Raw genomic sequence first — 13,664 nt, 5'->3', positions numbered from 1 at the left:
TGGAACTAGATGATCTTAAGGTCCTTTCCAACCCTAACTATTCTATGATTCTATGATTCTAAGAAATCAAATATCAGGACAAAATAGTCATCATATCTACAACTTAATGAACACTTTAAGCATTCCACACCAAGGACTGTACCAACATCAGTAAGTAATAAATGTGCATGCACTATCTAGGATCCATGAAATCCTGCAGCTGCCCCACAGAAGATCTATGGTGGACCATTTCATGAACGTTATGCTGTCTGGCTCGCAGTTACATGGCAACATTACTGGGGAAGACCCACAAATTCAAGTGATGCCTAAAAATACATATGCAAAGACAGAGTGTCTAGAAATGCCTCGAGGAGGAAAAGGTTCAGAGAAGTGAGTTGCTTCTTTGCTTTTTCTTTTCCCTTGTATATATATTAAGGTACCTTTCCTCATGGTATTGATGCCGCTCAAATTCCCATGTCCTGTTAGGAGAATAGTCCCATTCAACTTCCACTGCAGCAATATAGTAAGTCTTTTCATGCAAATACATAGATACATCAACATTCCACCAATGGCACTGTTTCACATTGTACTTCTGTTTCATGCCCCCTGTATAGTGATCTGTTGTCAGGCACGACACTTCAAAAACTCCTAGAGGTTGTACAAGAAACAAAGACTTGAGGACAAAATCTGTGACTAGTAGGTTAATCTTGAGATTGTATTAACTACATCGATGTAGTGTTTAGAGACAGGGCCACGGGCTATTGCTCATATAAGACTCCAATTCTTTGTGTAGTCTGGCAACTTGTAGTAATAAATTTTAGCATACATAGAAGTAGAAAAATCAAGGCCTTAGCATTAGGAACTTACACCCTATGAACACAAATTTACTGCCTTCAAACACAGCTGTACACAGTTTTAGTACCCAAAGGTTCAAAACACCAGCTATTTAAAACTTGGCTCTAAGCATTAAATCTTTACAGGTAAATAGTCTAAATTATTAACAGAGTTTTTAAACAAGACATTTACCTTCAGAATCAGGCTTCATAATAGCTGTAAGAAATGTATGTGGAAACAGATTTGCAGTATCCCTTCTTGTTCCTTTAGTTACAAATGTGTTTTCTGAAAAGTATATCCCATGGACATCAACTTCTGACCCCAAGCCCATCAAATGCCAGGAAACCACACTTCCTTTACACATCTCAAGACCAGGTTGATTTCCATACATATAACCATTAATGGCTGTAGAAGATTTGAGAAAGCAAAACCCACCTTGATTAACACATTATTTAATTCTGCAATACAGATTAAATAATACACACTTCAGATGTAATGTGATGCCTCAGACTGTCAATAATAACTTTCATCACATCAGCAGAACTAGAGAATCAATTCAAGCAAAACTTTTCAAACCCAGTGTTTAAAAACAATTGCTAACTCTTCTCCTTTTCAACATCTAAAGCACAGGTAGTTGACTTGACTGGCTGGAAGTTCCACTGTTTTATAGCTGTTAAGTATGCAGGATACATAAAGCATCCTGTTTTATACCCTGCAAGACCCTCCAGCCACACAATGGAGACAATCTGAAGTGGGTTTTAGCTGCTCTTGTGCAAATCTTTCAAAGCCTGAGCCTCACAGGTACCACTGAATGCTCAAAGCTCTGTAAGTAGTAGGAATGTCCCTGAGCGCAAACTTCAAGAAACAGCACAAGTAAATATGCTTAAAGATTAGGACAAGGTACTGAAGATAAAAATATTCCTTCACAGGAAACTTTAAAGATGTTTCTACAGTACCAAAATGTGATCAGTGTGAAACTCAACTCCGCCCTATTAAAGAAGTAAAGATTTTCATTCCAAGGGAGTGACAGTGGTGGTAAAGGAATCCAGACTCAGCCACGGACACAAAATAAGCCTGCAATGTGCCCCTGCCGCAAAAGAAGGATAATGGTATCTTGGGCTGCCAGCAGTTAAGAATATGAAGGTCAGATTGCAGTGGCTGTTGTAGAAGTGTTTCAAATAAATAGAGCTGGAAAGCAGCTCTGCAGAAAAGGACCTGTCCGATGGAAAGAAATGAAATGTCTCTGCCACTATACGGTTTCCCAGGCTCCAACATGAGATCACAAAAGTAAAAACCTTACTAGAGAAATGAATATTTGTCTAACTAATAATTTCCTTACAGTGCATTTTGTTAGACTCTTGGAAGTCTTCATCATCTTTGTCAATTTTACTAGGATTTAGTGTAAACATCAAAATATTGTCATCCAAGTACCAGCTCAGATTCTCATCAAATACTGTGGCAAGCAGAAAAAACTCCATGTTCACATTTTTCTGTTGAGAAGAAATAACACAAAGGAAAATAGAAATGAGTGAACAGAAAATGTCAGGGGAAAAAAATCTATGCGTATAATAACGTATAATTCACAAAGTAGGATAGATGCATACATTGATACTTCATTCTGATAATCACTAAGCTCTCAAATTGTTTTATTTGGTGACCATGTATCTACTGCTAATGCTCTTTCCATCAGCAGGCACCACCTCCAGAAACAAATGTATGCTTTGGTCTTTTCTAGTTATTCTCATCCTAGCTGAGACTTGTATGCCAATGGTTGCTTACTGCGATGGTGGTTTCACAACAGTGTCTGTCTATCTGCAGCCAGACTGATTTTGCTTGGTAAAAAAAACAAAAAAACAAGCAAAAAAAACCCAAACCAACCAAACACCACAAACCCCCCCACCAAACACAACAAAACCCACTTTCTTCATTTTATGTATTCCCCTGAGCACACAGGTGAGACTGAGATGTGGAGAGGAGAAGGTGCTGAGCGGTCGTTAATGTGGCAGGCCCTGAGGGCACAATTCAGGAGGAGGACTAAGACTCAGCTACAATGATGCAAATGCTTCCAGTTCTCTCCTTTGGCTGACCTGTTTCCCAGAAGGAAGCAGAGCTCCCTTTCTGCACACCAGGAGAGGACCCACAAGGCCAGAACTAGTGTCTCTGACTGCATCCGTAGCTGAGTAATAAAGCCAGGTTAAACAGTCCGGATCTTGATCTGTGGGGCCCACATCTTCTGGCACTTTCCACTCATACGTAAACGTAGCACCGGGACTCACATGAGAGGCTGGAGATTCAGCACCTATTATAGAAATCAACATTAGGAATTTTGCCAAATGAACATTGTTTATTTCATCGCCATTAATACATCATGTACAACAGCTTGTTCCCTGGTGCTTGCAGGATCCCCATCTGTAGGCGTACCTCTGGAGGCAGCACCGTACCATGCCCCCTCGTCGCTCTTTCGGTAACTCACACCATGGGGCTGAATGCTAAATGGGCGGCTGGCATTGTTTTGGAAGGTCACCCTGATGTTCTCACCCACTTCAGCCTTGATAACAGGTCCTAGAAAAGAACACATGGTCCAATTACAAGAAGTCTACCAAGTGATGTACAGGTCACCATGAGCTTAAAACAATCAATGGCTGGCTGCTTTTCCCATTGTATGGGGAACTACCTCTGGGCCTATGTGGCCACAGACCAGGCCCCTGGCACATGGCCTGAATCACATGGCAGCCCAGCAGCAGCTGGAATGCTCCATTCCCAATTCCTCATGAGGGCCCAGTGACATGCAGGACAGTTTCTCCCTTTGGAAAGGAACCTACAGACACCAGTACCAACCTCAAACTCAGCCCAGAGCCATGCCAGAAGCAGACAGGTTATAAACAGGGCTAGTCCTGCCTAGCCTGACCTTGTAATTCAGAGCCTGACCTTTGGAGACCATGGCATATTCCCACAGGCAAGTTGGGGACCACCGCAGCATTGCCTTCAAGAGCTTTCTTACACCCTGGGGTGTCTCTTGGAGGAAGCCACAGGCACCAGCAGGAGGCAGGGAGAACCGAGGGCCCCTCCTTCAGAGGTGGAAGTGCACTGTTGGCTTGTCGGTGGAAATGGTAGTTTATTCTCATAAATCTTTGACATGAAATAAGTTTAGATATCTTACCTAAGAGTCCAAGATGTGCTTCCTCTGCGAGTCTTTTTTTATGTTCAGTGAAAGAACCATCTGTATATTCTTTGTAAATGGCTTTTTTATAAGAGCCACCAATTCTTGTCTCACTTTGTTCAAAAAATATGTGAGATTCACTGTGTAAAAGAAATTTCAGTAGTTGACAATAGTTCAAGTCACAATGCTCAGCTTTACAAAGACAATCAGGACCTCAACCCTATTATCTGAGGCATGACATGCTCAGTTTGTCTTTTGGTTCTCCTTTCAGTGGTCTGGCTGCACACTTATGTGCAGTCCTACATAAGTATGTGCAGGACGCCACTGTCCTTCACTAACTTGTCTTTAAGAAAAAGACACAGTGCTGTGTTGCTCTTATAAAGCCAGCATGCTTCGAGACTCATCAACTTTCTAGTCAACATTTCATAACCTGAAGTTTACTCTTCTTTTTATTAAAAGTTACAAATAATTCAACAGTAGATATGAACACCAAGAATATGTAACATCTAAATAGAAAGTGAGAAGATTTAGTCTACACTTTTTAGTCTATACTTCATAAAAGGACCTTTCAATGTTTTACAAGCAATGTTTTACTCAAGCAATGAACTGTGCCATGTCTCTTGTGAAGCAGGTGAGTATTCTTTAACTCACAGATGAAAAGTCTGAGGAATCAATGTATTCAGTGAACCGACCCAGGTCTTAAACATGTAAACACAGAGCAAAGGGCAAAGCTACCTTGCGCAAGTTGTTTTCTAGCTGCCAACCGTATCCTGGGCTGCATCAAAAGAAGTGTGACCAGCAGGTTGAAGGAGGTGATCCTGCCCCTCTACTCTGCTCTTGTGAGACCTCACTTGGACTTCACCTATTGTGTATAGTTCTGGTGTCCTCAACATAAAAAGGACATGGAGCTGTTGAAGCAAGTCCAGAGGAGGGCTGCGAGGATGATAAGGGGGCTGGAGCACCTCCCATATGAAGACAGGCTAAAAAAGTTGGGCTCTTCAGCCTGGAGAAGAGAAGGCTGCGTGGAGACCTCATAGCAGCCTTCCAGTATCTGAAGGGGGCCTATAAGGATGCTGGGGAGGGACTCTTCATTAGGGACTGTAGTAGCAGGACGAGGGGTAACGGCTTCAAACTTAAACAGGGGAAGTTTAGATTAGATATAAGGAAGAAGTTCTTTACTGTGAGGGTGGTGAGGCACTGGAATGGGTTGCCCAAGGAAGTTGTGAATGCTCCAACCCTGGCGGTGTTCAAGGACAGGTTGGACAGAGCCTTGGGCAACATGGTTTAGTGCGAGATGTCCCTGCCCATGGCAGGGGGTTGGAACTAGATGATCTTAAGGTCCTTTCCAACCCAAACCATTCTATGATTCTATGATTCTATGAAATGCCATTAGTGTCATTTTTATCAGCTAAGGATACAATGATGAATTCCTAGCTTTGTTCTGTAACTCAGAATAATAAACCATCTCAAATCATCAGAGGTCACTGCCTATGTATGATATTACAATTCATCCTCATCCCAGTGAAATTACTTACATTACAGCAAAATTTATAGTAAGAGTACAAGGAAAACAATAGACCCAATTTGGTCTGATATTTATCCTAGCTTTAATATTTAAGCAGAGGTGAGAACAATGAGAAATTCTGCTTAAAAGTTAATTCTACCATATGGCTTACCTTATTTAACATGTTTATATCGATATTGCTTGGAAAGTAAAACTTCTTTAATTAGAAGCATTTACCTGTCAGTAATTAATTCTTGTCCAGTAAAACGGTTCATTGCAGATGGGCCATAATTCCAGATGATCTCTTCAGCAGCAATGAAGTACTGTCTTATCTTTCTACTCTCATTGTGATCTGTTGTGGATTTCCTGCAGTCTTTTACGTTGAAAAGGGCTTGCATACCACCTAGGAAAAAAATGAGAAGGTAGAGAAAACTAAGGAGAAAGAACTGCCCTTTGTTTTCTTTTTCCCTGCTTCCAATAGCTCTCTCTTCCCTGGAGAATTCCCATACCATTGATAGATATGCAAATAACAAATGAAAAGGAAAATGAATTATGTAAAAGAACGCATGCCAGCTGAGCTAGGATGTAGAAACATGACTATGCTATTTACAGTAGGCAGAGAGGTGTGGTAAAGTGCATCCTGCTTGTAAAGCTGCAGCTGATGCAGTAATTACAGAGAAGATCAGGATGGAGTGGAAACAGTACTGTTACCACTTCAGTCAGGACCAGGTGCTACCAGACTGACAATCTTACATCTAAATCTAATCAACAGCTTACTTGTGAAACTCCCATGTCTCTGCATACTAGGAAGAAGATCTGTTAGCAAATCTGCTTGATGGAGATATAAATAATCTAAAAAGAGAGCTCTTTAACAGCTATGGATTAGGCCAATCTCTAGGATTTATGTCTTGCGCAGGATGCTTCAACCACATGAGGATGCTACTTGACATAATAGCTATTTCAAAACTTATAATATCTGTGTAGTTGAATCTGTAGGTTAAACATACTCCCTTTTACATCAGATTTTTAAAACCTTGGAGAACGATTTTGAGTTCTGTGTCCTTCCACTTTTGTGACAAAAAGCTTCTCTAAATTACAGGGATATACATCATGGAAAGGTGGGATATAGCAGTGTTAAATTAGCTTCCAAGTATTTCATATGGTTATCAAAAAACACTGGAAACCCTCTATGACAGGGGGTTGGAACTAGATGAGCTATAAGGTTCCTTCCGACCCAAACCATTCTATGATTCTATGAAATACAGAAAGATACAGGGAAGAGAAATTCAGATGATCTCTGCTTATTAGCCAATGCACTTTCCAGAATATGTCTTTGTCAGCAGGCAAGTTAGCCTGCTTGCTCTGTGCCCCTTGTCCAAACATAGAATGAGCCTCAACTTTTTTGTTGGCAAACAGAAAATTGTGATTGCCTCTTACAGGCAAACATCATGCTATTGTTTGTCTAAAATTGAGGCTTGCAAAAGTGCAGCTGTGCCAGTTCCTGCCAAGTGATAACAATTTCCATTACAGACAACAGTTTCCTTGATTTCTGTGGCTATGTGCTCAAGCCCATCTAATACACTTATAGGTATTTCAATTACTATGAGAGTTTTGTTACCTAGAGGAGAGTATCATCTGGTTTATAACCAGGTGTTGTCAAGAATACTGTAAAGTGACTCAGAAAACTCAGCTCAAGCTAAAAAAATAAAATAAAATCTGATCTGAACTTATTCTGTACCTTTGATATGGTCATTCACTTGGCAGCTGAGCAGCCATTCCCCAGGACTCCTTGGTATCATAACAGCATCAATAAATGTGGCTGGGAAGAGGTTGATGGTGTCAACTCGATGATGTCTTTCTATTAAGGCCTGTCCATGGAAGTAGGCTGAATGGATATCAGCTTCATTACCCATGCCAAAAAGATGCCATTTTACCTTATCTTCCGCACACATTGTGAGGTTTGGGAGGTATCCATACACGTACCCGTTGATTGCTAAAAGAAATGTTATTTATTACAGTTACCTTCACAGACCTTAGGATTTCCACTTCAAAAGTAGGTGGCATACAACCATTGCTTTATTACTCAAAATAGAAAGAAGCTCAAAACAAAACTCCACACCTTTGAAAGTGAACCCACTTCATCTGTACAACTGTCTCCATGACTAGCAGTTCCTGCTAGGATTCTGGAATCCATGTCAGAGCCAAAGGTATCTTCTTTTTTGACATGCACACTAAACTGTTTTTCTAAACCACAACATTATAGTACAGAGTTCAGGACTAAGAAACAGAACAAAGTAACACAACTCTGTTTAGACTACCTGAGAAACACTGGCAAAGAGGTTCTTGGCCCCTAAGAATTTTACATCACAACTCCAAAAGTTTAACTGCACAATACTTGCCATCACTTTTTTTTAAAGGATCTTTCTTAATCCTTCAAGAAAAAGCCCTGCTTAAAAAAAAACCCCAAAACTATTCACAGCTCATCTTCAAAAGAGACAATTCATAAAAGTATTACTTCACTGTACTGGTGACAAGTAACATTAATACAATGTTCTCTCACAGTGCATTTTGTTGCTTTCCTGGAAGTCCTCATCATCTTTGTCAACTTTGGAAGGCTCAGAACAGTATGTCTTGATATTATCTTCTAGATACCAACTCAGATTTTCATCCATCACAGAAAACATAAGGATAAATTCAGCATCAAAGTGTTTATCAGTGCCTTTATTCATTGTATCTGAAAAAGAAAACAGTATATTCAAAGTCTTTGGCAACTGACATTATCTCTTCATGAATTTTAAGTGTAGTATCAGTAGAGCTGGTCACTGTTTATTTCTTATTTTATAGACTCACAGTTACTTTTCTTAAGTAACTGTGAGTGTATACATAAGCTTACAGACACTCAGAAAACAAAAGCTAGTTTTGATAGTATAAAATAACTTTACTAAGAATAAATATTGCATGTGCTCAGATTATATTAAATCTTTCTCATGTCAGTATTTTCACATCCTTTTGCATTATTAGCATGAACAGATCTCACTCTCATGGATTAGTATTCTCATGGACAAAGTATTCTGCAAATTACGTTTGCTGTCACACACAAAATCAAACTATTTCCTATACTACGGGAAGGCAACTAATTGAGATGACCAAAAGCTGCTATTTCAGAATTAACTGTAATCTTTTTCTCTTCCAGTAAATTATTTCTCTGATATTTATCAATAACCATTAACAATCACCTTGCATATGTATTTACTTATTAATTTCTGGTTTACCTTTCCTGCAAATTATTAAAGGCCCAACAAGCCCTGAGGCAACATCCCTTGGAGCATCTATGTGGGAGTGGTAAACTCTGGTTATGCAGTCTGCATCTCCCTTAGCTGGACCTTGATCTTCTGTCACGTCCCATGCATATGTGTACTGGCCTCCAGGTTCCACAGCATCATCTCTCTTTTGCAAATCATTGGTGTTGTCAGGATAAAAGGCACCTGAAGAATGCCACACAACCACCATCAACTGAACACATACACAATATGATGTCAGGATAGCACCTGCCATGCTTCAGTGTTAACTACATTTTGCAGTGAAATAGACTGAGCATATAAACACAGGGAAAACCAAAACCTTTACAAATGTTTAAAATCAGCTGAGTAGATCTTTTCCTTCTCGAGTCTCAGCCTTTGAGTCCCATGGGAATGCTTTGATTAATGGCATGTTAAATTTAGTCTTTCATTTATTAGGAGGGCACTATGTACTTCTGCTAAACAGATAAGAATTCAAATATTTGTGAAGCATTTGTTAAATATTAATCTTGGACACTATTCTAAAATATTCCTTAGGGACATATGCAATATCAGTGGTGTTGAAATGAGAGCAACAGAAAAAAAAATTAAACAACACTCCAAAAAGTGTGTGTACTGCTACATAACTCACTGTTCTACTCCCACAGAATGTGTCTGTATCAAGCCACGTATTAGTTGTATGTCTGATACTTCAAAAATTCTTCTAATGAAAATACTTTAAAGATTGCTTTTGAGACAACATCATATTCTTAACAATTTTCACACTGTTTTTAAGGCCCACTAAAAAAGCTTTCAACAGCTGTATTCTGGTGCCTTCTGTTACAGAAAATCCCCTATCATCTGAGTGTGGCAAGATAGGCTATTGCAAGAGCAAATTGTCACTAATCCAAAGAGTTCCCCTACAAAACACCTTGAAGTGTGTCAGACTTTTACATCATTAATTTATTACTAAGCAGTAGATGTTTCTCCATTTTAAGAAATTCTTGTGTATCTTAGACACAATATATATAAATTGGGGGGTAAGAATTTGGAACTGTAAGTTATCATTATTAAGATCTTCATGAAAGCATCAATTTTTCCTTCAGAAATCCTCAATTTGGCATCTCATGTATCATTATAGTCTTCAGGTGGAATGTTGATCTAAAATTGCCACCTTTTTGAATTCTACTTTTGGCTTTGTGTTTCACTTTTGATAAATTATTGAACTTCTTAGCTCCTATTTTACATCTATTGTGTCCTGTTTTAAATCTTTATTTACTTGACCAGTCTTCTCTTTGATGACAGAGTATGACACTCAAAGGAATGATTAACTTTCGATAAATTCTGGCATAGAATGGACTCAAGCTTACCTTCGTTTTCCTTTGTGTAGGTTACACCATGTGGATGCAGCGTGAAGTTTCTGGAAGCGAAGTTTTTCAAATGTATAATAATGGAATCTCCAACTTCTCCCTTAATGATAGGGCCCAAAAACCCCAACCAAGAAGGTTTGTCGACTACCACATCATATAAATGACTGCTGTACTGAGTGTAGACAGCCTTTTTGTAAGTGCTTCCTATCCTATGTGGTCCTCTTTTGAGAAAGACTCCAGCCTGCCTGTAAAGAAAATACACAAAAGCATCTATAGCATCAGCTACTCATTTTATATTTGAATGGTATTAATTAGTAGAGTCTCAAATGTAAGACCAGGCCTCAGTAGCACTGTGCACAACCATATGTGTTTAGGAGCAAATATGTTTCTTACTGTGAATATTGAGGCATACTAACTCTTAGACAGAGATTACATACTAAACACTAACCTGAATTTTTTTTATAGAGATTACATACTAAGCATCAACCTGAAATTTTTTATACCTATTTTTTAGACTGATAAGGGTATTTGACACAATTTATACATTTATATAAAAAAACAGGCTTGATTAGCAAGGAAACAGCTTAACCCATAAGCTGAGACTGATGTAGATGGTATTTCCTACACGTGGTAGCAAGTGAAACGAGTACCTATCGTGGATATACGGCCCAAGCACCAGCAGCCAAAGGTGAGGGGTCACCACATATCTCTGAAAACTATCAGCTGGGAATGGCTTTGGAGCCAAACTTCGCCTGTGATGAGGGACAGGTACCTTTCATTAAATATTTTGCTCTCTGAGAGGAGTTATCTTTGTCAGAAAAGTGCTTGTATTTGCTAACTACAATGGAAAGAGAAACTGCCAGCACTGGCTGTTTAAACCAGTAGCAGTACTTTTGGTTGATGCTGTTAGCCCAAATTCTAGAGTCTCTTTAACAACGAATCCTCCTGCACAGTTCCCTGCCCATGCTATGAGGACTAGCTGTGAAAGTAAACCTACCCCAGGAGGAGGCAATCCCAGGAGATAGAGCAACACTGCCTGAAGTTCAGCAGCCTCCTGATTTCTCATCTTACATGATGAGAAACCAAGCCAACTTGGTTCCATATTCCCAGCAGGCTCCATTGTGAAGCAAGTTAATACTGCCCGAAAATGCGAAGTATTTCCTACAAAGCTGAGCATTGTTCAAGCATGTGGGGAAGGGAAAGGGAGACCTTAGAATACCTAATGGTGGCAGACATGAAAGCTGGAGGGGGACTTTCACAAGGGCATGTAATGATATCACAAGGGGGAATGGCTTTGGATTGAAAGAGGGGAGATTTAGATTAGATATTAGGAAAAAATTCTTGCCTGTGAGGGTGCTGGGGCACTGGCACAGGTTGCCCAGAGAAGTTGTGGCTGCCTCATTCCTGGCAGTGTTCAAGGCCAGGTTGGACGGGGCTTTGAGCAACCTGGTCTAATGGAAGGTGTCCCTGCCCATGACAGTGGGTTGGAACTAGATGGCCTTTAAGGTCCCTTCTAACCCAAACTGTTTTGTGATTCTATAGTTCTATGAATTGCTTGTACCTTGGCAAGCACAGATCTGAACTGTTATCAAAATGCCAATTTCAATTTTCCTTGAAACTTGGAGAACATAAACTTAGTCGCAGAAGCTCTATTACTGGAAGTCTGAGAGCCTGAAGCTTTTCAGCCACAAATTAAATCAAACAAATATATTATGTCTCTTTTTGGAATGTTTATAAACAGCTACCATTTAATTGTAGAGTATTCCTTCTAGCAGGTACACCACACTTTTCCCTTCTGCTCTTCCCTGTCTCTGTAAATATCAATCTCCAGACAAGAACAGCTTCATAGTTGAAGGGTTCAGGTGAAGAAGAAGAATCAGAGAAGCTGAAAATTAAAAGGAGGATAAAAGGGACCAGCTTCATTGCATGCATGCAACCGCTGAAAAACTGCAATTGATTTAGCATGCTGCAAGTTGTCACACAGCAGAGAAAAGCAGTGAAAGTGCAGAGAACAGTGGTAGCTTGCTGTATTACAAGACAGCTCTGCAAGTTTCAGGCATAATGCCATGTCCCACCATTTCTCAGCCTGCTGGACCACTGGCAGTGTCTTACATGTCACTCAGTTTATAAGTAAAAGCAAAAAAGTTGACTGCTTCATCCCATGCCTGATGAAGCAGCAGATTATGGCTGAGAGATTGTTGGCTCTCACTAGAAAAAATAAACCACAGGCAAACTCCCAATCCCTCATCTACAAACTGAGAACTAAATTTTTGAGATTCTTCTAATTTTTGATTTTTCTCTTCATTGTTTTTATTTTAGTATAGTCCTATTTCATCTTAAAGGCACTGAAAAAAATGAACTTTTTTCCTCTCAAATATTTCTCTGATGCTTTTTATATCTGAGTTTTCTTTATTGATCATTCGTATCTTCGGGTGCTCCCCTTCTCCTCACCATACTTATCTTCATCCTACTTATTGCTCTTACTCTGCACAGGACTCTCCTTGCCTTGTAACAAGCAACCCAGCTCCTCCACTGTAGGTGGTAGGATCCAGCTGTACTGCTGCACCAGTGAAAACAACCATTGCCAACAACGAATATCTGAAAAGGAAACCTGTGCCCAATAGGAAAGTTTTAAATCTGTCATAACAGCAAAGTCTTCTCTTCAGCACTGGCACCTTAGCCATTCAAAATTAAATATCATTAGACATTCAGGGTCTTTTCTAGTCTCTACTTAGTAAGCATTTCATTGCAACAAATTCACAAAAAGCCTACATATATTCTAACGCTTTTAATTAGCAGAGCATTGGAATGCAATTCCCAAGGAAGCCAGAAAAAGTCAAAATTCTCTTACGATTCTCTGACACCAACATGATTCGTTTCTCTGCCTTCATAAGGTTTTCAGTCTGTCCCTAGTGTCTTAAGCAGACAACGCTGTAAAATCAACCAGTGTAAACTGTTCTACTTACTCTTCTTCTGCAAAAAGCTGTCCAGATATGATATTGGTATTGCCAGGTGCATAGTTCCACTCTGTCTCTATAATGCCAATATAGTACTCCCTGTTCACTGCCCCAACTTGGCAACACCAAGAAACCATCAAGCAACTTAAGAAGAAAAGCTTCATCTTGCATTCACGAACCTTGTGGAAAACGTGAAATACAAACACAGGAAGGGCACATGCAATTTCCTTTTATATGTTCTTGTCTTTCCCACCCACCACCCTCCTTGCCTTCCCCCACTCCCTGCTCCTGTTTGCTTTGGTGAACACAAGAAAATGTTGCACAATGTCTCTGTGTGTCAAGAGTAAACAAAAGATTCTGGTAACCTCGTCAGTTCAGATAATCTTCAAAGACATTTTTTCAATCTCTGCCAACCTACTACCATGCAAATTACTATTTAGACTGTTATCGTATTGTAAATCTTGGAGCTAAACTGAAAGTAGAGTAGATTTAAATGGCTTTACAGTCTTAAGTTTAATCACATTCTTCACAATCTTTATCACTCCACAGCTTGTATGCTACTGATAAAATCATTTTGGTGAT

General features: G+C 39.6%; 1 protein-coding gene across 1 annotated transcript; it reads right to left on the bottom strand.

The window, feature by feature from the left end:
• Window positions 1-419: 419 nt before the first annotated feature.
• On the bottom strand, window positions 420-13,345 carry LOC104409423 (ceruloplasmin-like; the record flags this gene model as incomplete). The annotated part of the gene is made up of 12 exons (XM_010019282.1): window positions 13,092-13,345; window positions 10,126-10,370; window positions 8,750-8,962; window positions 8,038-8,211; window positions 7,216-7,470; window positions 5,715-5,880; window positions 3,974-4,113; window positions 3,250-3,375; window positions 2,901-3,112; window positions 2,153-2,303; window positions 1,006-1,218; window positions 420-627 (listed from the first exon to the last, which is right to left on the bottom strand). Coding segments are annotated over exons 1-12 (2,258 nt in total), but the record flags the coding sequence as incomplete, so codon positions are not given.
• Window positions 13,346-13,664: the final 319 nt, after the last annotated feature.

Source organism: Nestor notabilis, unplaced genomic scaffold (genome assembly GCF_000696875.1).
Source record: "Nestor notabilis isolate BGI_N333 unplaced genomic scaffold, ASM69687v1 scaffold29577, whole genome shotgun sequence".
NCBI classification, from domain to species: domain Eukaryota; kingdom Metazoa; phylum Chordata; class Aves; order Psittaciformes; family Psittacidae; genus Nestor; species Nestor notabilis.
This window is presented reverse-complemented; position numbering and strand designations above follow the sequence as displayed.